Here is a 23,396-nt window from a genome sequence, read left to right as displayed (position 1 = left end):
TTGGTTGAGGGGTAAAGCGATAGGCTTCCAAACCGAAAGGTTCCGGGTTTGACTCTTTGGTGAAGACTGGACTTTTTAATTTTGGGATCTTTGGGGCGCCTCTGAAGCCATCCAGCTCCAATGGGTACCTGACATTGGTTGGGGGAAAAGTAAAGGCGGTTGCTCGTTGTGCTGGCCACATGACACCCTCGTAAACGTGGGTCTCTGAAACATTTACATCAATTGCACTCTAGATCGTATAGTCTGAGAGGGGATGTATTATTTTCTTCTTTAGTAGCTCCAAGGGATGTTACTTGTTTGCACTGTGTGTGTTAGGTCGTCGCGAAGTGGGCGACTGTCAATCAAAACAAGAACAGAGCGATACAAAAACTCGTTCGTACCTCACTCGGTCAGACTATATCACCGCCACTCGTTGATCAGGGAACATGAAAAGCACCAAGATGCCTGTGTGTAGTCGCTGAATGAACTCTTTATGTCTGTGTCTGTTCTATTTATGTGAATGTTTCTGTTGTGTTGTCTGTATATAAGAAAAAGAGTCCTTGTAATCACAACAAATTTCCGTAAGGATCAATAAAGCAGTCTTAGTCTTAGGTTGTTTTAAGATGCAAGCTCTTGGAATGTATACAAAAGTTGCATATAGTACACACTGGTCTCTGCAATGTCTTCTATAACTACACAACATCATTATGGCATTCTACTACTGTCGGTACTAAGATAATAAGGCGAAAGCCCACGGGAAGTAAGTTTAAGATGGTGTGCAGTATTTCACGTGAATACACAGGACATTGTCCTTCCGTAATGAGACTTAATCACTGGATACACAGGACATTGTCCTTCCGTAATGAGACTTAATCACTGGATACACAGGACATTGTCCTTCCGTAATGAGACTTAATCACTGGATACACAGGACATGGTCCTTCCTTAATGAGACTTAATCACTGGATACACAGGACATTGTTCTTCCTTAATGAGACTTAATCACTGGATACACAGGACATGGTCCTTCCTTAATGAGACTTAATCACTGGATACACAGGACATTGTTCTTCCTTAATGAGACTTAATCACTGGATACACAGGACATTGTCCTTCCTTAATGAGACTTAATCACTGGATACACAGGACATTGTCCTTCCGTAATGAGACTTAATCACTGGATACACAGGACATGGTCCTTCCTTAATGAGACTTAATCACTGGATACACAGGACATTGTTCTTCCTTAATGAGACTTAATCACTGGATACACAGGACATGGTCCTTCCTTAATGAGACTTAATCACTGGATACACAGGACATTGTCCTTCCGTAATGAGACTTAATCACTGGATACACAGGACATGGTCCTTCCTTAATGAGACTTAATCACTGGATACACAGGACATTGTTCTTCCTTAATGAGACTTAATCACTGGATACACAGGACATGGTCCTTCCTTAATGAGACTTAATCACTGGATACACAGGACATTGTTCTTCCTTAATGAGACTTAATCACTGGATACACAGGACATTGTCCTTCCTTAATGAGACTTAATCACTGGATACACAGGACATGGTCCTTCCTTAATGAGACTTAATCACTGGATACACAGGACATTGTTCTTCCTTAATGAGACTTAATCACTGGATACACAAGACATTGTCCTTCCGTAATGATACTTAATCACTGGATACACAGGACATTGTCCTTCCGTAATGAGACTTAATCACTGGATACACAGGACATTGTCCTTCCTTAATGAGACTTAATCACTGGATACACAGGACATTGTCCTTCCTTAATGAGACTTAATCACTGGATACACAGGACATGGTCCTTCCTTAATGAGACTTAATCACTGGATACACAGGACATGGTCCTTCCTTAATGAGACTTAATCACTGGATACACAGGACATTGTTCTTCCTTAATGAGACTTAATCACTGGATACACAAGACATTGTCCTTCCGTAATGATACTTAATCACTGGATACACAGGACATTGTCCTTCCGTAATGAGACTTAATCACTGGATACACAGGACATTGTCCTTCCTTAATGAGACTTAATCACTGGATACACAGGACATTGTCCTTCCTTAATGAGACTTAATCACTGGATACACAGGACATGGTCCTTCCTTAATGAGACTTAATCACTGGATACACAGGACATTGTCCTTCCTTAATGAGACTTAATCACTGGATACACAGGACATGGTCCTTCCTTAATGAGACTTAATCACTGGATACACAGGACATTGTTCTTCCTTAATGAGACTTAATCACTGGATACACAGGACATTGTTCTTCCTTAATGAGACTTAATCACTGGATACACAGGACATTGTCCTTCCTTAATGAGACTTAATCACTGGATACACAGGACATGGTCCTTCCTTAATGAGACTTAATCACTGGATACACAGGACATTGTTCTTCCTTAATGAGACTTAATCACTGGATACACAAGACATTGTCCTTCCTTAATGATACTTAATCACTGGATACACAGGACATTGTCCTTCCGTAATGAGACTTAATCACTGGATACACAGGACATTGTCCTTCCATAATGAGACTTAATCACTGGATACACAGGACATGGTCCTTCCTTAATGAGACTTAATCACTTGTAGTATGCGAAAGGAAACGGCTATTGTGGTTTTGGGTATCCTTGTCCGCGCACAAGGAATAACCTGACTCCGACCCTGAGCGGGACCAAACTCCAACCTACATATTTGTCAATCCAACGTAAAAACCATCCGTTGTTTCCTGTGAGTCTATCTTAGCCCTTTCTTTGTTAGAGTCTTTAATAGGATTAATGTAACTTAAAAAGAGTCTATATAAACGTATATGTCGCCATATCATAAAGGATCGTATTATTTCCACAGTTTACTCGCTACACAAATCGGACACTGGAGGCCAACTACGACGGTGCTCACAGGAATACAAGATGGGTCTTTATACCCCAGAGAACATTTTATGCTCGGAATAATTATGTTTACACAAGATCTGGATTTAATATGTAAGTAGTTAGGATTATTAGGATATTATTATTTATTTGCTGGTCTACAAGTTTGCTAGGGTAAAATTTAGTTGTTCTTGACCATTTTTTGTTGCAAAGCTTATATTATCTCACTCTGTCTGTCTGTCTGTCTGTCTGAAAGCTTGTACACGTTATTTATCCCCCACCCAATCTGGGATCAAGCTGAAATTTTGCACAATTATTTTTTTTTTACCTGACAACACAAGAATCAATTAAAAAACAACAACAATTATTTAATTTAACTATTGGTAATGCATTGTTTGGTTTGGTATCTCAAACAAGGGAAAGAAATAGTTCTTGACTAAAGCGGTGGAAGTGGTCCCGCCATTGACTTTAAAAAATCAGTTGGGAGGGAAATTAGTTTTAATTACTAGCCCTATATATCGGGCCAATAATATTAGGTCCAAAATTGTTATTCCATTATTGAGTGTGGCTACCACTTTAATAGTATTCACATTCGTTTAGAATTCTTATTACTTTTGATTAGTTTAGGGGCAAGTTTATCATTATGGGGGCTCAATGAATAATCAAGTAATTTGTTAGTTGTCATGGCCAGTGTATTTCTAGTTTAGGCAGGGCCGGATTTAAGGCAGTGCAGGCGGGTCTGCAGCCCCAGGAGACTCCACAAAAATGGAGCCTCAACAAAAGAGATATTAAAAGTTAACCATGGTATTACTCCCCACAAATTCAAAAACATGCAAAATATACTTTAGTTTTACAAAAATTGCATATTAAATAATTGTAACGTTAAGTAGTAAAATTAGATACAATCTTTAATTATTCTGTTTCTTTCTTCTAGAATATGGCATGCTATTAGAAATCAGTATGTTTAAGTGTTAGAAAGTGGATTTTTATTAAAGCTTTCAAAAAAAGTGTAAGGGCCGCCACATACTTAACTCCGGTCCTGAGTGTAGCCCCTAGTGAGAAACCTTTGTGAAAATATAGATGTGGACAGTTTCCCACCATCTTTCCCCCTTGCCTTTCCTTCATCACCCCTGATGTGCCGCCCCTGATTAATCTTGATGACACCCATGCTAACTGTATTTAATTTTGTTCTAATGTCTATTTCCAGAGCTGTGTTGCCTCATGACATCTCCATCTTGTTTCACTACCGGAACTGCAAGCGGCAGTGGGTCACGTGCAACAACTCCACGCGCGTCACAGACGACATCGTGGTCAAGTACGAAAGCCGCCTGGTGGAGAATATCTCCAGAATGACCCTGACCCCCTTGCTGTACAAGAGTACCGATTACATCAAGCATCTGAGGGACTGGCATTCAAAACACAAAACGCAAACATGATTTCAAAGACAACACCCACTCTCCCCGAAACGAAAGCTACATTTTATTGGAAAACGTGATCGAAGTCTGCAAGCTCCAATGTTTTTGATGGAGCACAGAAGATCACACTGAGACCAATAACACTCAGACTGATGTCTGGATCTACCTCCTAATTAGTAAGGAAACCTGACAGCAGCTGACTTATTCATGATTGTTTTTCTTCTTACGCACAAGTCCTAACAACGGCACTCTGAGCATGGATATAGCTTCAGTGTGGTAATGTCCAAATGCCTTGATTAAGGCTTTTTTTTTGTTGGGATTCACTACTATAATGCTCCATTCTCCTTCTATAACTTGGAACTAATTGGTAGAATGTTTCACACGTATTATATAAATCGACCATCTGCGGAAAATGGTTATGCTTGCCCTGGATGTGTCAAAATATGTAGGTCACAGCTGGAGCTGCGCAGCCACGGGAAATGCTGCACTCCTCACTAATCTTCGGACTCGAAGACAAACCTTATTATTATTATATAAATCTAGCGCTTCCAATAGAGACTTCGAAAAGATTCAGAAACTGCAGTGTTTAGATGACGAGATTATTATTTATCAACACCAAGGTTCACAGCAAGTGTCCTTTGAATATGATTATCTGGGAAGTTGGAAGTACTTGAAAAAGACACTGCCCATTTGTATAAGTTACTGGTGCCGCTGTCCTTGGTTGCTCTTCCAATATTTTTTTATTTAAAATAAGATAACAGTTAATGGCTATGGGGAAGATAGCTGACTGTGTTTTTGGCTGTGTTAAATGAAATAGGTCATGCTAATCTCTGATGAATTGTTTTTCATTAATTGTCATATGATACAAACTAACAAAATATTGACATTCCGAAACATTATAATACAATATTTCTTGTTTTCTGATTGGTTTGTCTGTTTTTAAATATTTATTTACATTAACTTATTTGTTTATTACTTTTGATGACTATCTTTTTTAAAACTGTAACCAGTGCAATATGTCTAGGAAGATGTTTTGATATAACCACTCTACATGACATTGTATTTACATTACTGGATCAATAATAATCATAAACACATGTCAAAGATTATTGTCATTGATTATTTGATCATATTGTCTTCCTCACTATTATATTTAACCCCCCCCCCCCTCCCGCTTCTTGTTAATCAAACGGAAATGTTCCTTGTCTATACTTTTTTAAAAGCTTTATAAAAATCCAGTTGTTAACTCATTCTCTCCTAACTGACGATACCAACGTTGATTCCACCACAATGTGGTAAAGAATTACGGAGAGAAAGAGTTAATAATAATACTTACATCTAAAAGCTTGCCATATTTTTAGTAGAAAGAAATGCGAGCACTTGTACATTTCATCTCATTTTCCGTCTTTTATTTAAAAACATATTTATATCGTTTTTAATGTCTGGTAAAAAAGTCCATGACCTTGTGCAATTCTACTAAGCTTTTTGTTTTGCAAAACAAACACTCTCCTCCTACTCTTCTGCATGCTAGCAGACCAGATCTTTCTTTAGTCTCTGCTAACTTAGAATCTGTCATAACTTATCAAGTACTAGGCGATATTGGTAGTGACCACCTTCCAATATTACTGACTGTCACTCTTTCTAAAATCAACACCAAGACCACCAAAGAGCCACGAAACTGGTACTATAGTAGAGCTAATTGGGAAGGATACGAGGCAGAAAATTCAAGAACTTTTGGACCGCTAAAAAAACATATTTATATAGATTTAAAAAAAAAAATCAGTTTTGAGTTTGTGGAGCGTAAGGCCCTACGTAGAAGCACTGCCCTAAATCCGAAGCTGCATTTATGGGCCTATATTTCAAGCACACTATAAGCAGACACGTCTTAGCCACGACAGTGTTGCCAGTTGTAAGATTTAAAGTAGTGTCAGTAAAAATGAGGGAAAATGTTCAAATAATTAAAAAAAAAAAGTAAAAGTTTTTGACCCATCGAAATTCTATTTTCATCTCTAGTGTGGAGTCCCCGGAGCAGTATCCCCACCTGCCCTACCTTAAATCTGGCCTATCTCTTATGTATCTACCTTGTCTGCTGGGAGTTGACTTATCTATCTTGAGGATTCTTGTCTATTTGATTTACCGACTACTTTATCATGGCCTACTATGGCAGCTTGTACCTGGCACATTATTTTTACTAAACTACTTACATTCTAGACAATTTGCCATTAAAATTTTGGCAGAACGAATACAGACTAATATTTGGACTAGAAGGCATTAACTTTCATTTTCATCCAGCATAACTGGATGTCTGCCTGGTCGTGCGGTATGCGCGCTGGACTGTCGTTCGGTTGTCTCGATGGTCCAGGGTTCACGCCCCTGTCATCCTGCGGGAGGTTTGGACTAGATAGTAGATTCTCTTGAACTCTGAAGGAACATCCGAAACATGTAAAACAAACAAACTTAGTCATATAAGGCTGGCTGTGTTATGTGCAGGGGCGTAGTCAGGAATTTTCCATCATTTGGGGGCTCCTGCCTTTAGCGTAATATTTAATGTAAACAACACTCATTTGGGGGTCCCTCTCAAGTGGGGGCCAGGGGGGGGGTAGATTTTCCCCCTCCTCCTCCACCCTAGCTACGCCACTGGTTATATTTGTATTCTAACTAGGTCATACCTATTTGATATAGTTAGTGATAATACCTTGATTGTTTCTTGTGTATTGCATACATTAATATACATATTAAAAAAAAAAATTCAGTTATCAAAGTTTAACGACGCCTACATTGTTGATACAAACTCATATATGTCATATGATTATAATTATTTAAGTTATGTTTTTATGTACCATCTACACTGTTGTTCTAAATGGTTATTTATTGAGAGTATACAGAAGAAAAAAAATTGTAAAACAAAAGTTGGCATAAAGAGAAAGATCTCATTTCTAAATATATTTTGCAAGTAACAAAGGGAAAAAACTGTATTTATTTTTGTAACGATTACTGATAAAGATAGATACGAGTTATGTCTCTTAGAACAGGATGCGCTACTCGTGTTAAAAATGGCCATCATTCAAGTTTTGTTTCTTTTGCAATAAATGAAGTTTTAACCAGTTATTTTTTTTTTCTAAGATTTCTTTATCTATTATCTTATCTCATATATTACAGACGTTACGTCAAAAAAAGAATTTCATATGTCAATCTAGTCATGCATGTTAATCAATGAGTTAAACTCTGCCATGTCGTTGATTTACCTGGCTGATTCAGGCAACCCATTCCATTCTTTAATGGCACTGGGGAAGAAGGAGCACTTGTACGAATTTGTTCCAGCGTATGGAATGATCAATGTTTTGTTATCTTAGTGTCTTTCTGAGTATTTCATTAGTTTTGATTTTCTATGTGTCAATTATAGTTTAGTGTTTTATGTATTATAGCTACTTTACTTGTTGTACAGAATAAATGCATTTTTGGTTCTGATATAAAAACAAAATGACATAAATAGGAACAAAATAAAACAAATACACACTCAACAAAAAAAACACAACAGAAACATCAAATAAAACAATATTTAACATAAAATTCCTAAAAAAAAAAAACCCCAAACACTGCAGCATGCAAATCATAAAAAAAAAGTCTTTACAAAAATTAAAACTATGCATATCAAATGCAACTAAAATCAAAACATAAAAACACAGAATAAAAAAACAAAACATTAAAGTTAGTTCTTTGCTATTACGAAAGAAATATTATATCCAAACCGAGACGATGATTGGGGACATGAACAGATAAACAAATACACTCACATCTATAGTGTACTACCTTAATAGGCGCAGCTCCTTTTTAAGAAACAGATTCTATTAGTAAAAATATTAGCAGTATCTAGTACGCTACCAGCGTATAAAGCTAAACTCTAAGGTGCATAAACACGATCTCTTAATTTACTGGAACAAGTCATGAAATCCTGGAGCAGGGCCGACAAAAGGGCAAGCTAGGAAGCCGCATAGAGTCCCAAATTGGTGAGTGCCCTGCATAGGACTAAAACAAAATTGTAGATAAAAAAATCTCGAATCTTGGATCAGATCTCAAACATAGAACACCATGACTATCATTAGTCAAACTCTGTCTCTACTGATATAAGAATTTTATTTATTTGTCAATTTAGACATAGACGGGCAGGTTTTTAATAAATTGAGTAATTTTATTTTTTTTGCTGTTTCTTTTTATGGATTATTTTCAAATTTCATTTGGGACCCATTATCATAGGCCGGCCTTGCTTGGAGAGTAAGTTCGCTATTCTTTACGATCTGTAAAACTCAAGTCCAATGCTCCTAATTTACTAGAAAAAGCCATGACAACTTGGAGATTGGTTAGCATTGACGATCTGGTGAAGCAGTCTGAATAAGCGCGAATTCGCTTTCACTATTAGTGAGAAGGTTATTACTTCAAGAACTTTCGGATCGTATCACTAACATACGTTGACCGTGTACAGGTTTGGAAGCATTTGATGTCCAATTGTTTCCCTATCTCCTCTATGACATTTTTTTTGTTGGCTTCCTACAATCGTAGAACAACAAATTTCATCTCGTTGAACACATTGTTCATGTTACTGTGGAGCCCTACTTAGGAGAAACACTCCTGTCTACATATATCGCTGGTTAATGTGGCTTTTGCTTTTGGTAATAGAAGAGTCAGCCATTATTTCGTATGGCACGCTTTTCCTCCAGAGCTGAGGCCCATGTTTTCTCGCTGTCCATAGCTTTCTTGGTCACTGTCTCTCTCCACGCAGTGCGGTCTAGGCCTATGTCTTCCCAATGGTCAGTATCAATGTTCGCTGTTAAGGTGCTGTTTGATTACCTCCACGTAACGGAGCCTGACGCGAGTTTCCCTGTAAAGAATGACTTTCGGGATTGTCCTCCATGCAGTGAACATGTCTGAGCCAGCACAGGCGGTGTTGTCTGAGGGCAAGGAGCCACAATCAAAATGGAATTTAGTAAATCATATTGGAATGTGGGCAGCCGTATTGGACTGTTGTCAATCAATCAAAATGAGATGTGGTCAATCATATTAAAATACTCTTTTGTAAAATTGGTATGTGGTCAAATATACTGGACTGTGGTCAATCATTTTATATTGGACTTTGGTCAATCATATTGGAATGTTGTCAATCATATTCGAATGTGGTCAATCATATAGGACTACGTTTAATCAATCAGCCATATTGAAATATGGTCAATCATATTAAAATGCTCTTTTGTCAAACTTAATTGTGGTCAATCATATAGGACGATGGTCAATCAATCAATCAATCATATTGAAATGTGGTCAATCATATAGGAATTAATTAATCATACTGGACTACGGTCATTCAATCAATCATATTAAATGTGGCCAATCACATTAGATTGTGGTCAGTCATATTGGACTGAATGTTTAGAATTCCCAGTAATTTATTTGACCAAAGTTCTAGTTACTCTTTAGTTCTAGATCCAGAGAATCATAAAACTTCTTACAGCAAACCAACAATTACCGACAGGGTACTAAGTTACCATCTTGCCTTGCTGGTTAAGAAGGTTTCTACACAATAAGCAGACAATTTGACTCCCCAGACAAGACCAAGTTAAAAAATGTTTTACAAATTATTTTACTATGACTATTAACTGTTTTGCTAACATAAAAGCCCAACTGGTCACTGCTACGAAATCAGGTAACAGAATGATCGTGAGGAGGCCGCCCAAAGCGACCAAACGTTCAACATTTTACTAATTATTTTACTATAACTATTAAATTTTTTGCTAACATAAAAGCCCAACTGGCCACTGCTACGAAATCAGGCAACAGAAGGATGGTGAGGAGGCCGCCCAAAGCGACCAAACCAGCGGTTCCGATGATGGTGGCGTGTGGCCTGTTGTCCCATGTGCTCGTCTTCTCTCTTGTGTAAGCTGAGATCTGGCTTTTGTTAACCGTCAGGCTGCGCTTTATGGCGTCTCTCACCAGCGACATCTGCTTCGCGGAGAACTGGGTGTTGGCCACGAAATTAGGGGAGCATGGACAGAAGTGCGGCTTTCTAGCGTTGCTCTCTGGTGGTGGTGGAGATTTGCTGTTGTAGATTTGTGGTGGATCTGTTGGCGTCGATGATGCTGAATGTGTAGTTGAGACTCTTGACGCCGCGTCGGTTGATGCAGACGCCTCGTGGCGATTGGTTGATTGTGTTGGAGATGGTGTGTAAGGATCTGTTGCTGAGGTGAACAACGACAGGTGAATTAGGGAGGAGGATTCCAGGGAGTGAGCCAGGTGTGAGTCTGAAACTATCACGTCTGTGAGCATGGGCGTTGAAGCGCTCGGAACTATCAAGCCCGAAGATGCTTTTTCTATGCGTGTTGTCGCAATGATCGATGTTTCGCCTGATGATATCATCAATGATGATGAAATATCCGACGATGTAAGATAGGACGAGTGTAGCTCAAAAGATGTTACGTCAGTTGGTCCAAACTCTGCTGATGATGTAATATCTGAAGAGACTAAGCTTAAGTATGAACTGTAAGCTAGAGCTACACCCATTATTGTAGTCTCAGACGTTTCAGTTTCCAGAGAACTGATATAAGTTGAAGGAATGAATGCCTTAACAGCAGACGAAATGTCATAGGTTTTTAAATCGTTGGTGACCTCACTGGACACTTCGGACATTAAATTGGAGAAGGTAGATTGTACTTCGGTGGTCCCCATCTGGGATGACATCAGCAGAAGATGTGTAGAGCAATCTGTGGATGACGTTGTAGCTGCTGCAGAGGGCGAGTGGATGGGAACTCTCCTCAATTCAGGAGAAATCAAAATCTAAATATAGATTTAATGAGTTTAATGAGTTTTATTAAGGATTAAGAGCTATAACAATTTGAGGCACTTCAATATTAAAAAAAAATATGAAAAAACAAGGGAAAACAAAAGCTATAACAAAAGACAATATCAACTCACTCTGTCTGTGTGGTAAAAATGTGTACATGTTATTTCTTATCTTATCTTCTCGGATCACGTTGAAACTTTTGTACTATTAGTCATTGGTGTACACAAGACACGAATCAATAATACAAAAAAATAGCAATAAGTTAGTTAATTAATTACTGGTAATTAGTTATTTCGTTTGATACCAACAAGGGAAATTAATCCTTCAGCATTCACAGATATGGCTAAATTTATCGGGTTAAGTCCCCTTTAATTATTGTTAACACTATTTTCCCCTCACACATTCTCCGATCATCTTGATACTTTAAAGTACTTTAAACAATTAATTATTGTAGCTAACAAAACATGAATATATAATAAAAATAACCAATTAGTCAATTAATGATTAGTAATTATATATTGTGCTTAATATCGAACAAGGGCTAGATATAGTTTTAGAGTTAAGGTTTCTATCCCGAAGTAGACTTTTTCCACGAGCTGAGTTTTTAGCTAAGCGGCTAAATGTAGATATATGCAATGTTGTCCTCGATAACCCCTTTCTCCCAAGAGTCCAGACAAGGAGATGCATGGAAAACGCACTGTACAAAAGTAATGATAATAATAACAGTAACAAATACGATAACTAGACCTACTGTTCAATAAAGTTGTCATTGGATACAAATGTTTATATTTTCAGAGTTTGTAACAAAAAAGTTGTAAAATATTGGCAGCACTATCAATTATTAAATATGCAAATTTTAATTCAATTAAAAAAAAAACATAATGAGAAAAAAAGGAGGGGGGCAGTACAAAGACAAAGAAGCAAAGTAAAAAAATGATTAAAGCTTATCAAAGGGGAAAAATTCCACAGTTACAGCTATATATCTCAATAATGGAGAATCTATTTCCTTTTTTCGATATCAAACAAAATTATAAATTACCAATCGGACTAAGAAAAATAATTTTTTATTAAGTCTTTGAAAAAGATGCTCATGGTGGGATCAAAACCAAAGCCCAACTTACTCGTGTATTCATGCGTACAGTTGTCACGCCTAAGAGGTAGCAGTTGACCTCACTGTTACCCTGTATGGACTGAGACAGCACTGCGAAAGTGTCCCTTCTATTGGTCAGTCGAATGTGATGGACACCTCTCGAGAAATTGAAAGTGCAGCCGTACAAATGACCGTCTGATAAAGTAGACATATATAAAACATCTTTCAGGAAAAAAAAAAGACAAATAAATAAATAAATAAAAAATTAGGCAGACGCCTGCTGCCAGGTGCTCTCTTCTATGTCAGTTAAAGCAAGTTGGCGCCAAAGCTGGTCTTTAAAATGTTTCCCGGGGTGGGGGATACTTCATCAAATATTTTCTGTTGTATTTTTATTTAGCTGCCCTTCTCATCATCTGCACATTACATCGTAAGGTTTAAAAGGGGTAAATTGCTTTACTTAATGAGAGTGGTTTTCGTAACATGCTAATATATTAAATTAAAGTTAAGAAGAAGCCGGTGGCCAAAGATTTATCTCGGACAACTTATGTGAACGAAACCAAACTCTGTTTACGGAGAATGGCTTGATGGAAGGATATCAGACAGCCTTTTTTAACAATACCATCATGTTTAATATCCTCCACCATGTCTACAATGTCCTCGACCATGCCTGCAATGTCCTTGAACATGTCTACAATGTCCTTGACCATGTCGCAATGTCCTAGTACATGTCTAAAATGTCCTCGACAATGCCTGTAATGTCCTAGTACATGTCTAAAATGTCCTTGACCATGTCTGCAATGTCCTAGTACTTGTGTAAAATGTTCTTGACCATGTCTGCAATGTCCTAGTACATGTCTAAAATGTCCTTGACCATGTCTGCAATGTCCTAGTACATGTCTAAAATGTCCTTGACCATGTCTGCAATGTCCTAGTACATGTCTAAAATGTCCTTGACCATGTCTGCAATGTCCTAGTACATGTCTAAAATGTCCTAGACCATGCCTGTAATGTCCTAGTACATGTCTAAAATGTCCTAGACCATGCCTGTAATGTCCTAGTACATGTCTAAAATGTCCTCGACCATGTCTGCAATGTCCTAGTACATGTCTAAAATGTCCTCGACCATGCCTGTAATGTCCTAGTACATGTCTAAAATGTCCTCGACCATGTCTGCAATGTCCAAGTACATGTCTACAATGTCATCGAGCATGGCTGCAATGTCCTAGTACATGTCTTTAAGGGTCCTCTCACATGTCTTCAATGTCCTCGCACATAGTTATGATATTTCATCATACATATATGTTATGTCCTCGTAAATATCTTCAATGTCCTTGTAAATATCTTCAATGTCCTCCTAAATATCTTCAATGTCCCGTAAATATCTTCAATGTCCTCGTAACTATCTTCAATGTCCTCGTAAATATCTTCAATGTCCACGTAAATATCTTCAATGTCCTCGTAACTATCTTCAATGTCCTCGTAAATATCTTCAATGTCCTCGTAAATATCTTCAATGTCCTCGTAAATATCATGTCCTCGTAAATATCTTCAATGTCCTCGTAAATATCTTCAATGTCCTCGTAAATATCTTTAATGTCCTCGTAAATATCATGTCCTCGTAAATATCTTCAATGTCCTCGTAAATATCATGTCCTCGTAACTATCTTCAATGTCCTCGTAAATATCTTCAATGTCCTCGTAACTATCTTCAATGTCCTCTTATCTATCTTCAATGTCCTCGTAACTATCTTCAATGTCCTCGTAACTATCTTCAATGTCCTCGTAAATATCTTCAATGTCCTCGTAACTATCTTTAATGTCCTCGTAACTATCTTCAATGTCCTCGTAAATATCATTTCCTCGTAAATATCTTCAATGTCCTCGTAAATATCTTCAATGTCCTCGTAAATATCTTTAATGTCCTCGTAAATATCATGTCCTCGTAAATATCTTCAATGTCCTCGTAAATATCATGTCCTCGTAACTATCTTCAATGTCCTCGTAAATATCTTCAATGTCCTCGTAACTATCTTCAATGTCCTCGTAAATATCTTCAATGTCCTCGTAAATATCTTCAATGTCCTAGTAAATATCTTCAATGTCCTCGTAAATATCTTCAATGTCCTCGCAAATATCTTCAATGTCCTCGCAAATATCTTCAATGTCCTCGCAAATATCTTCAATTTCCTCGTAAATATCTTCAATGTCCTCGCAAACGTATGCCAGCTTACTGGAGATCACCTTCGTGTTAATTAAAACAGGCCCATGCAGATAGCTGCCAAAAAATTGACACGACGAGGCAGTGGTGTAATGATCCTTTCTAAGACTCTTCGGCGTTTCTATAAATATGCCACACCCTATAAGTGACTCGGCTGGTTGACATAGAAAGAAATAACGGCAATGTCGGACAACGCTTAAAACAAAGGATCATTGTTTTGTGTATAATGGTACTTAAAGTATTAGATATTTTATTTTGATTAAAGCCAAAATAATGTTAATTCAACAAAGATTTCTTGATCTTTAGGCGCCTCTGAGGTCACCCAGCTCTAAGCTCTATAAGCGACTCGGCGGAATGACATGGAAAGAAATAACGGCAATGTCGACAACGCTTAAAACAAAGGATCATTTTTTTGTGTATAATGGTACTTAAAGTATTAGATATTTTACTTTGATTAAAGCCAAATAATGTTAATTCAAAGAAGATTTCTTGATCTTTAGGCGCCTCTGAGTCCACCCAGCTCTAATGGGTACCTGACATTTGTCGTTGAGCTGGCCTCATGACACCCTAGTTAACCGTTGGTCACAGAAACAGATGACCATTACATCATCTGCCCTATAGACCACAAGGTCTGAAACGGGAACTTTACTTTCTTTTTTTTTAGTTAGGTCATTAAAGTTTAGGGTCTTTATATTTGCACAGAAATATTTGGATAATCGTCATTAGACTTACCTATTGGACCAGAGCACTGACCATTGTAAACTATGTTGGTATTCCGAACCATTTCCAAATCGATGAGGCTAACATCAGACGACAGAATGTAAATGATCTCAGCATGATTAGTAACTTCAAAATCGTATTGACTTCTCCAGAGTTCTTTTCCAACAAGGGGAGTGGCGCAAGATTGATACAAGTTGCTGCAGTATTTCCTAAAGTGTAGAGGGTTGTCTAACTCCCCTTGCAAACGGTAAAACGCATTGCCTGGCAAGATGATGGAAGTTGAGGCTTGTGGAACCCAGCTCCAGATGTAACTGTTACTCCCTAAAATCTTATAGAATACAAAGCAAGTAATATAAAAGCTTACTAATGAAATATATGCAATGTGCAGCTGAAGGGTACAGAACTGTGGCGTGGCAACGAGCTATTGGTCTAAACTGCCCACAGGTTGTGACGTTGAAGGTCAGTGTTCAGGCCTTCTGTAACGAATGGTCTCGGTCCAACCACTTCCCCCTCGTAGTGTTCTGGGCAGAACTCCCCCTTTTTTTTCCGGCCCTTATTTTGACTCTTGCACAACATTTGTGGCCCGTTAATTCTAGGGCCCTTTACGTTTAGTTGGGACGGCCCATTATATTACAACCTCCCCCCCACACACACACACAAATTCAAAAATACTTTTTTGAAAGTGAATTGTAGTGTTGCTGTTCTTTCCACCCCTCTTGCGGTAAGGGTTTATGTTTATGTTGGCACACCAAAAGGTATGCGGGCTGTCTCGTTGGTTACAGGCTTGGACCCCCCCCCCCCCTGACTATCTGGAGGTTTAAGCTTGGATGTAATCATTTTAGGCCATGTTCAGCGTCCATTAATCAAGGACTACATATTCATTTTCCCAGCTCAACCCTAATGGTATGCTAGATAAATCTGTGATAATAAAACCACGCCTCCCACTAAAATAATTCTTAAATCTTTATTTTTCTGTTTATCAATTCAATATGGAAATATTTGATGGCCTCTATGTTGTATTTGGCAGTAGCTGATTTCAAAAAGTAGATAATGATTCCTAATACCCGAATAAGAAAAACAAATGCATTTAGTTTTATCACTTGCTTTTTGTTTATAAATATGAGAACATATGTTTAACTCTTTCTCTCCGAAATTATTTACCACATTCTAGTGGAATCAACGTTGGTATCGTCAGTTAGGAGAGAAAGAGTTAAAGACTATCTATTAAAATGAAACATTTTTTAAAGCGATTTGAAATATATATATTTATTATTTTTTATATATATATATATATATATATATATATAAACTGTTATCTTTCTTGGTGGTGGTAGTGGTCCTACCTTCAAGTATGTATGCTCCTTTTCAGCGAAGTAATATAGTCCGTTACAGATGGTGGTCATGTTGGACAGGGATGGAAAAAGGGCGTACTCGGCGCTCCCTGCATACATGGGCGTCGCCATATAGTAGAAGCAGTTGCGCGATGCATTATCCCCTTTCTGGAAAACAAAACAGGAATTTAAATTTACAAATAAATTTAACTCTTTCTCTCCTAGTGGATTTGACCTCATTAGATTAAATTAATTTCTGGTTTATAAACTTTAATTTGTGTTAGATAAAAAGGGCGTGCATTCTCCTATAATTTCATACCAAAAGTAGCGTTGTCTTATTATAAACTAAAATGTTATTGAAGTTTAATCATAACAGGGTAGAATGTACAACATGTAAAAAATGAACAACTCTGTTAGAACGTGGAAAAATAATTACGGAGATAAAGAGTTAATAATTTATGTAAGAACAGAATGTAAAGTGTAATGATTCCAGCATAGCGTTGTCCAAACTACTCATCGTGGGTCATTAAATTTTTTTATATTTTTTTTAAAATGTTTACCAATCCAGCCATGGTGCATTAACTCTATCTCTCCGTAATTATTTCTCCTGCCTTCAGAAGGAATGATTCATTTTTCCTATTTGTATTTCACTAGCCTGTTAGGGTTAAACTTCAGTAACGTTTTTCTTTTATTCAGGCAATGTTATGATTGGTAGAGATATATTCGTGCCCTTTTTATAAAACACAAATCATAGTTTATGAACCCAAAATTAAGTTAATTTAATGGGGTATAATCAACGATCGTATCGTCAATCAGGAGAGAAGGAGTTAAGAATCCGCAGAGTCTCTCTTCCACGGAATGCGGCCTGGGAGAAGCGTGTTGGAAATTTAATATGGCCCCAAATCGAAAGAAAAAAAATTTGATCTAACCGAATTCAGTGTTTAAATTTCTGTTTACTTAATGAGAAGTTCTTAACACCAGGCCAGTCTGGTCGTGGATACTGTTTTAGTTACTGATTCTCATCGACCCAAGAGAGTAACGTGTGCAACCGTTTGTTTGTTTTCTGATTCCGATACTTTCACTAGTCAGGACCCCCATCTTTATGCATGCTCTCCATTTGGGCCAATTGTGTGATTTTTTTTTCAAAACTGAAAGATATACAAATACATCTTTAGTCACATGAGGTGCTTTAAGGGGAAAAGATTAAGACATCAAAATACAACATCTTTAGTCACATGAGGTGCTGTAAGGGAAAAAGATTAAGACATGAAAATATAACATCTTTAGTTACATGAGGTGCTGTAAGGGGAAAAGATTAAGACATCAAAATACAACATCTTTAGTCACATGAGGTGCTGTAAGGGGAAAAGATTAAGACATCAAAATACAACATCTTTAGTTACATGAGGTGCTGTAAGGGGAAAAGATTAAGACATAAAAATACAACATCTTTAGTCAAATGAGGTGCTGTAAGGGGAAAAGATTAAGACATAAAAATACAACATCTTTAGTCAATGAGGTGCTGTAAGGGGAAAAGATTAAGACATCAAAATACAACATCTTTAGTTACATGAGGTGCTGTAAGGGGAAAAGATTAAGACATCAAAATACAACATCTTTAGTCACATGAGGTGCTGTAAGGGGAAAAGATTAAGACATCAAAATACAACATCTTTAGTTACATGAGGTGCTGTAAGGGGAAAAGATTAAGACATCAAAATACAACATCTTTAGTCACATGAGGTGCTGTAAGGGGAAAAGATTAAGACATCAAAATAAACATCTTTAGTCAAATGAGGTGCTGTAAGGGGAAAAGATTAAGACATAAAAATACAACATATTTAGTCAATGAGGTGCTGTAAGGGGAAAAGATTAAGACATCAAAATACAACATCTTTAGTTACATGAGGTGCTGTAAGGGGAAAAGATTAAGACATCAAAATACAACATCTTTAGTTACATGAGGTGCTGTAAGGGGAAAAGATTAAGACATCAAAATACAACATCTTTAGTCAAATGAGGTGCTGTAAGGGGAAAAGATTAAGACATAAAAATACAACATCTTTAGTTACATGAGGTGCTGTAAGGGGAAAAGATTAAGACATCAAAATACAACATCTTTAGTCACATGAGGTGCTGTAAGGGGAAAAGATTAAGACATCAAAATACAACATCTTTAGTCACATGAGGTGCTGTAAGGGGAAAAGATTAAGACATCAAAATACAACATCTTTAGTCAAATGAGGTGCTGTAAGGGGAAAAGATTAAGACATAAAAATACAACATATTTAGTCAATGAGGTGCTGTAAGGGGAAAAGATTAAGACATCAAAATACAACATCTTTAGTCACATGAGGTGCTGTAAGGGAAAAAGATTAAGACATCAAAATACAACATCTTTAGTCACACGAGGTGCTGTAAGGGTAAAAGATCAAGACATAAAAATGCAACATCTTTAGTCACACGAGGTGCTGTAAGGGAAAAAGAGCGTCTCTTAAGACATCAAAATACAACATCTTTAGTCACATGAGGTGCTGTAAGGGGAAAAGATTAAGACATCAAAATACAACATCTTTAGTCACATGAGGTGCTGTAAGGGAAAAAGATTAAGACATCAAAATACAACATCTTTAGTCACACGAGGTGCTGTAAGGGTAAAAGATCAAGACATAAAAATGCAACATCTTTAGTCACACGAGGTGCTGTAAGGGAAAAAGAGCGTCTCTTAAGACATCAAAATACAACATCTTTAGTCACATGAGGTGCTGTAAGGGGAAAAGATTAAGACATCAAAATACAACATCTTTAGTCAAATGAGGTGCTGTAAGGGGAAAAGATTAAGACATCAAAATACAACATATTTAGTCAATGAGGTGCTGTAAGGGGAAAAGATTAAGACATAAAAATACAACATATTTAGTCAATGAGGTGCTGTAAGGGGAAAAGATTAAGACATCAATATACAACATCTTTAGTTACATGAGGTGCTGTTAGGGGAAAAGATTAAGACATCAAAATACAACATCTTTAGTCACATGAGGTGCTGTAAGGGGAAAAGATTAAGACATAAAAATACAACATATTTAGTCAATGAGGTGCTGTAAGGGGAAAAGATTAAGACATCAAAATACAACATCTTTAGTCACATGAGGTGCTGTAAGGGGAAAAGATTAAGACATCAAAATACAACATCTTTAGTCACATGAGGTGCTGTAAGGGGAAAAGATTAAGACATCAAAATACAACATCTTTAGTCACATGAGGTGCTGTAAGGGGAAAAGATTAAGACATCAAAATACAACATCTTTAGTCACATGAGGTGCTGTAAGGGGAAAAGATTAAGACATCAAAATACAACATCTTTAGTCACATGAGGTGCTGTAAGGGGAAAAGATCAAGACATCAAAATACAACATCTTTAGTCACATGAGGTGCTGTAAGGGGAAAAGATCAAGACATAAAAATACAACATCTTTAGTCACATGAGGTGCTGTAAGGGGAAAAGATTAAGACATCAAAATACAACATCTTTAGTCACATGAGGTGCTGTAAGGGGAAAAGATTAAGACATCAAAATACAACATCTTTAGTCACATGAGGTGCTGTAAGGGGAAAAGATTAAGACATCAAAATACAACATCTTTAGTCACATGAGGTGCTGTAAGAGGAAAAGACCAAGACATAAAAATACAACATCTTTAGTCACATGAGGTGCTGTAAGAGGAAAAGATCAAGACATAAAAATACAGTATCTTTAGTCACATGAGGTGCTGTAAGGGGAAAGGATTGTCTCTTAAGACGTACAAATAGAAACAGACGGTGTGACAGACCAAATCAACTGAAAACTATTTTGTACCTTCAGATACTTCCCGACAAAAACAGCAATGGGTTTGTCTGACGATATATTGACCACACTGACCTGCACTCTCACGTCCATGTCTAGAACCACAAAGTCCAGCTGGTCAAGCCGAATGTATTGCTGCTGACGATTACTAGATAAAAGCCATATGAGACACTATCAACTAGCTTTATATGTTAACCTACCAGATCAGCGGTTCTCAACTTTTTTTTTTAACCTGGCGACCCCTTAATACAATTCTTCATCCTGCGGTGACCCCCAACCTCCCAACCCGCAAAATTATTTTCTTTCATAAGCATAAGTACCTTTTCCATATCTTATAAAATGGACATCTCGTATAAGTATCTGATATGCATTGCCAAAGTTTGATGCTTAATCACGAAACAGTTTGAAATGATGTTCTACAAATATATAAATATCTACTTATCATTAAATATCAAAACACTAAAAAAACTTTTGCGAAAGCTTTAATAAAGATATACTTATGAATAGTGACACTTATATAAAAATATTCATTCTGCGAAAATTAAAATGATTGAGATTGTTACTTTTCGGTTGTCTAAAAAAATAAAAAAAAACACTAACTTTTAATGGAAAAAAGTTTGTACAATATCAAGTTTTACACGTTAGATTAGACAAAAGCAATCCATATTTTTGATGGTCTTAGGCGACCCCTGGAAAATCGTCAAGCGACCCACAAGGGGGTCGCGATTTATAGGTTGAGAACCCCTGGTCTAGAAATATTACAAATTTAATTACATGTGATCCAAACTAATTAATACAATTACATGCAATATATGCTTTCTTTTATTTATAGTAAGGTTTTCCTTGTTATATTTTTCCATTCCCATCTAGTAAACGAAAATTGTCATTAATTTTACGATAATGCTTTAACTAAGCTAGTAATGCCAACCTGACACCATTGACAACATCCTTAAAGCTTGCACAGTAGGTCAGGTTTGTTGGTAAAACTCTTGCAGATATGTCTGTCCCATCTAGCAGAGCTGCTATCACAACCTGTCACAAGACAAGATCTCAAGAGGTTGCTATATATAGGCCTATATATATATCGAACTCATGGCTCACGCCCTTATCAAAGCCGACATACTAACCACTCTGCTAGTGAGGCGCTAATGAAAATTGAAGATTGTATAGTTATCTATTGTTTGTATCAATCTTACTTTAAAGCGGCGACCTATAAAGGATTATCCCAGCTTATACCACCGCTTCAGTCAAGTGCAATATCTTCCCCTTGTTCGAGATACCAAACAAAATAATTAATTAACAATAGTAAATTAACTAATTGGTCAATTTTTTTAACATTGATTCTTGTGTTGTCAGGTTAGAGACTGGGTGTGGGAGAAATAACGTTTACAAACTTTTTACCAGACAGTGAGTTGATAAAAGCTTTGTTAAAAAAAGAAGGAGACAGAGAAAGCGATGAGAAGACCGATAAAATAATGGACGGGCATGTCATTGAAAGATATGCTATCCAAGGCAAAAGACAGGAATGGAGAAAGTCGGTCAACCAATCCGCTGTGCTGCTCCAACAGACTATGGGAATACATGAAGGTGAAGGCAGATGAATGCATACACATTTTACCTGGTCATCATGTGACGTGATGACGAAATATAATGTCGTCTGCAGATTCATGGGCAAGAGAAGAGAACTCTTGAAGTCCTTGTCTCTTTGACGATGCAGTACAACCGTGACGTCATTAGTGGCTTGCAGAATAACACCTCTCAAAGCCTCTGCATGGAAACACATGTTGATTTAAAAGTGCAATCAATATTTCTATTAGGGATTTTTACTTTTAATTGTTTGTTCCACATGTTTCGAACGTTCTTACACGATTGTAGATTATTGTATCCTAGCGCCAACTTCCCGCAGGGCTGCGGGGGATGGCTCGGGCAGAGTTTTTAACCCGGGACCATCGACAGCATCAACAAGACTGTCTAGATCGCAAACCACATACCTAGGCACTCGGCCAGTAATGCCCCATTCTCGATTTTCACAATCCAGTTGGTATTATTCAATAAATAAAAAGTACCAGGTGACCGAGTCTCGCGCGGTTAAATGATTTGTTTCCCTATTTCGGAAACATTCGTGTGAATCTATTTATAAAAATTATATGGCTGATAGCAGAATTCTCTTTTTAGAATCTAAAAGCCAAAATTAATTTTACGATTTGTAACATGTTTAAATCAATATAACGGTCGACCTCGATTTTTCGCATTGCAATGTTGCCAATGAATGGAGAATTTTTTAAAATAATTTATATACATATACCTTGAAATTGTAAAGAAAATCTTTATGGTCGTTGGAAAGTATAGGATAGGCTAACATGTAGGGAAAACAACGCGATATGTAGAAATGGGGGGGGGGATCAGTTTTAAGGTAATATATTAATATATTTATATCAACGAAGCTTTACTGAAAGGTCACTCCTGCCAACTAAATAATAAAATTAACTTTTTTTACAAAACGACGAAATAAATTAGAAATTTGATTTCACGGTAGGGCCCTATTCACCATGTCTGTAAATTCAAGCCTGTTAGTACAGCGAAGCCCACTCTGCGGGTCGTATCCACCCGGTGACACGGTGCTATCCGACCCCTTGAAACCTTTGCCAACAGGGCCTAATCATCCTCATGGCATACTGTGTTTTATGTATAATATTATCTTATCTTATCTAACACAGACGTTACTTCTAAAAAGATGATGATTACCTCCTACGCGTCATGCATTTAGTCATGCATATTAACCAATGACTTAAATTCTGCCAAGTCACTGGTTTTCCTGGCTAGCTCAGGCAACCCATTCCATGCTCTAAAAGCGCTAGGGAAGAAGGAGCATTTGTACAAATTTGTCCTAGCATATGGAACGAGGATTATACCTTTATCTTTGTGTCTTTCTGAGTATTTTATTAAATTTTGTCTTTGTATTTGAAGATTATGGTTCAGTGTTTTATGTATAATCTGAAGCAACAGAGTCTCGGTACTATTTGACTTTGCAAACATGTGGCCCTTGACA

General features: G+C 37.1%; 3 protein-coding genes across 6 annotated transcripts in view; 1 reads left to right on the top strand and 2 right to left on the bottom strand.

Moving 5' to 3' along the window:
* Positions 1-7,423, top strand: part of LOC106050629 (uncharacterized) — a 42,940-nt gene extending 35,517 nt beyond the window's left edge. For all 4 annotated transcript variants that reach the window (XM_056010990.1, XM_056010988.1, XM_056010989.1 and 1 more), the window contains exons 7-8: positions 2,881-3,014; positions 4,108-7,423. In XM_056010990.1, the coding sequence (XP_055866965.1) occupies positions 2,881-3,014; positions 4,108-4,336 (363 nt within the window). In that variant the 3' untranslated portion in view covers positions 4,337-7,423. The remainder of the gene's footprint in view (positions 1-2,880; positions 3,015-4,107) is intronic.
* Positions 7,424-8,005: 582 nt separating this feature from the next.
* LOC129922733 (uncharacterized) lies at positions 8,006-12,941 on the bottom strand. Its single transcript, XM_056009679.1, has 3 exons — positions 12,854-12,941; positions 12,266-12,456; positions 8,006-11,137 (listed from the first exon to the last, which is right to left on the bottom strand). The coding sequence occupies exons 1-3, from the start codon at positions 12,939-12,941 to the stop codon at positions 10,070-10,072; spliced, it is 1,347 nt and encodes a 448-aa protein (XP_055865654.1). The 3' UTR covers positions 8,006-10,069.
* Positions 12,942-14,316: 1,375 nt separating this feature from the next.
* On the bottom strand, positions 14,317-20,440 carry LOC129922732 (uncharacterized). Its single transcript, XM_056009678.1, has 4 exons — positions 20,360-20,440; positions 16,516-16,671; positions 15,185-15,500; positions 14,317-14,606 (listed from the first exon to the last, which is right to left on the bottom strand). The coding sequence occupies exons 1-4, from the start codon at positions 20,438-20,440 to the stop codon at positions 14,317-14,319; spliced, it is 843 nt and encodes a 280-aa protein (XP_055865653.1).
* Positions 20,441-23,396: the final 2,956 nt, after the last annotated feature.

The sequence above is a fragment of the Biomphalaria glabrata genome, chromosome 14, assembly GCF_947242115.1.
Source record: "Biomphalaria glabrata chromosome 14, xgBioGlab47.1, whole genome shotgun sequence".
Lineage (NCBI taxonomy): Eukaryota > Metazoa > Mollusca > Gastropoda > Planorbidae > Biomphalaria > Biomphalaria glabrata.
Note: the sequence above shows the minus strand (reverse complement) of the source record. Positions and strands in the feature narration are given on the sequence as shown.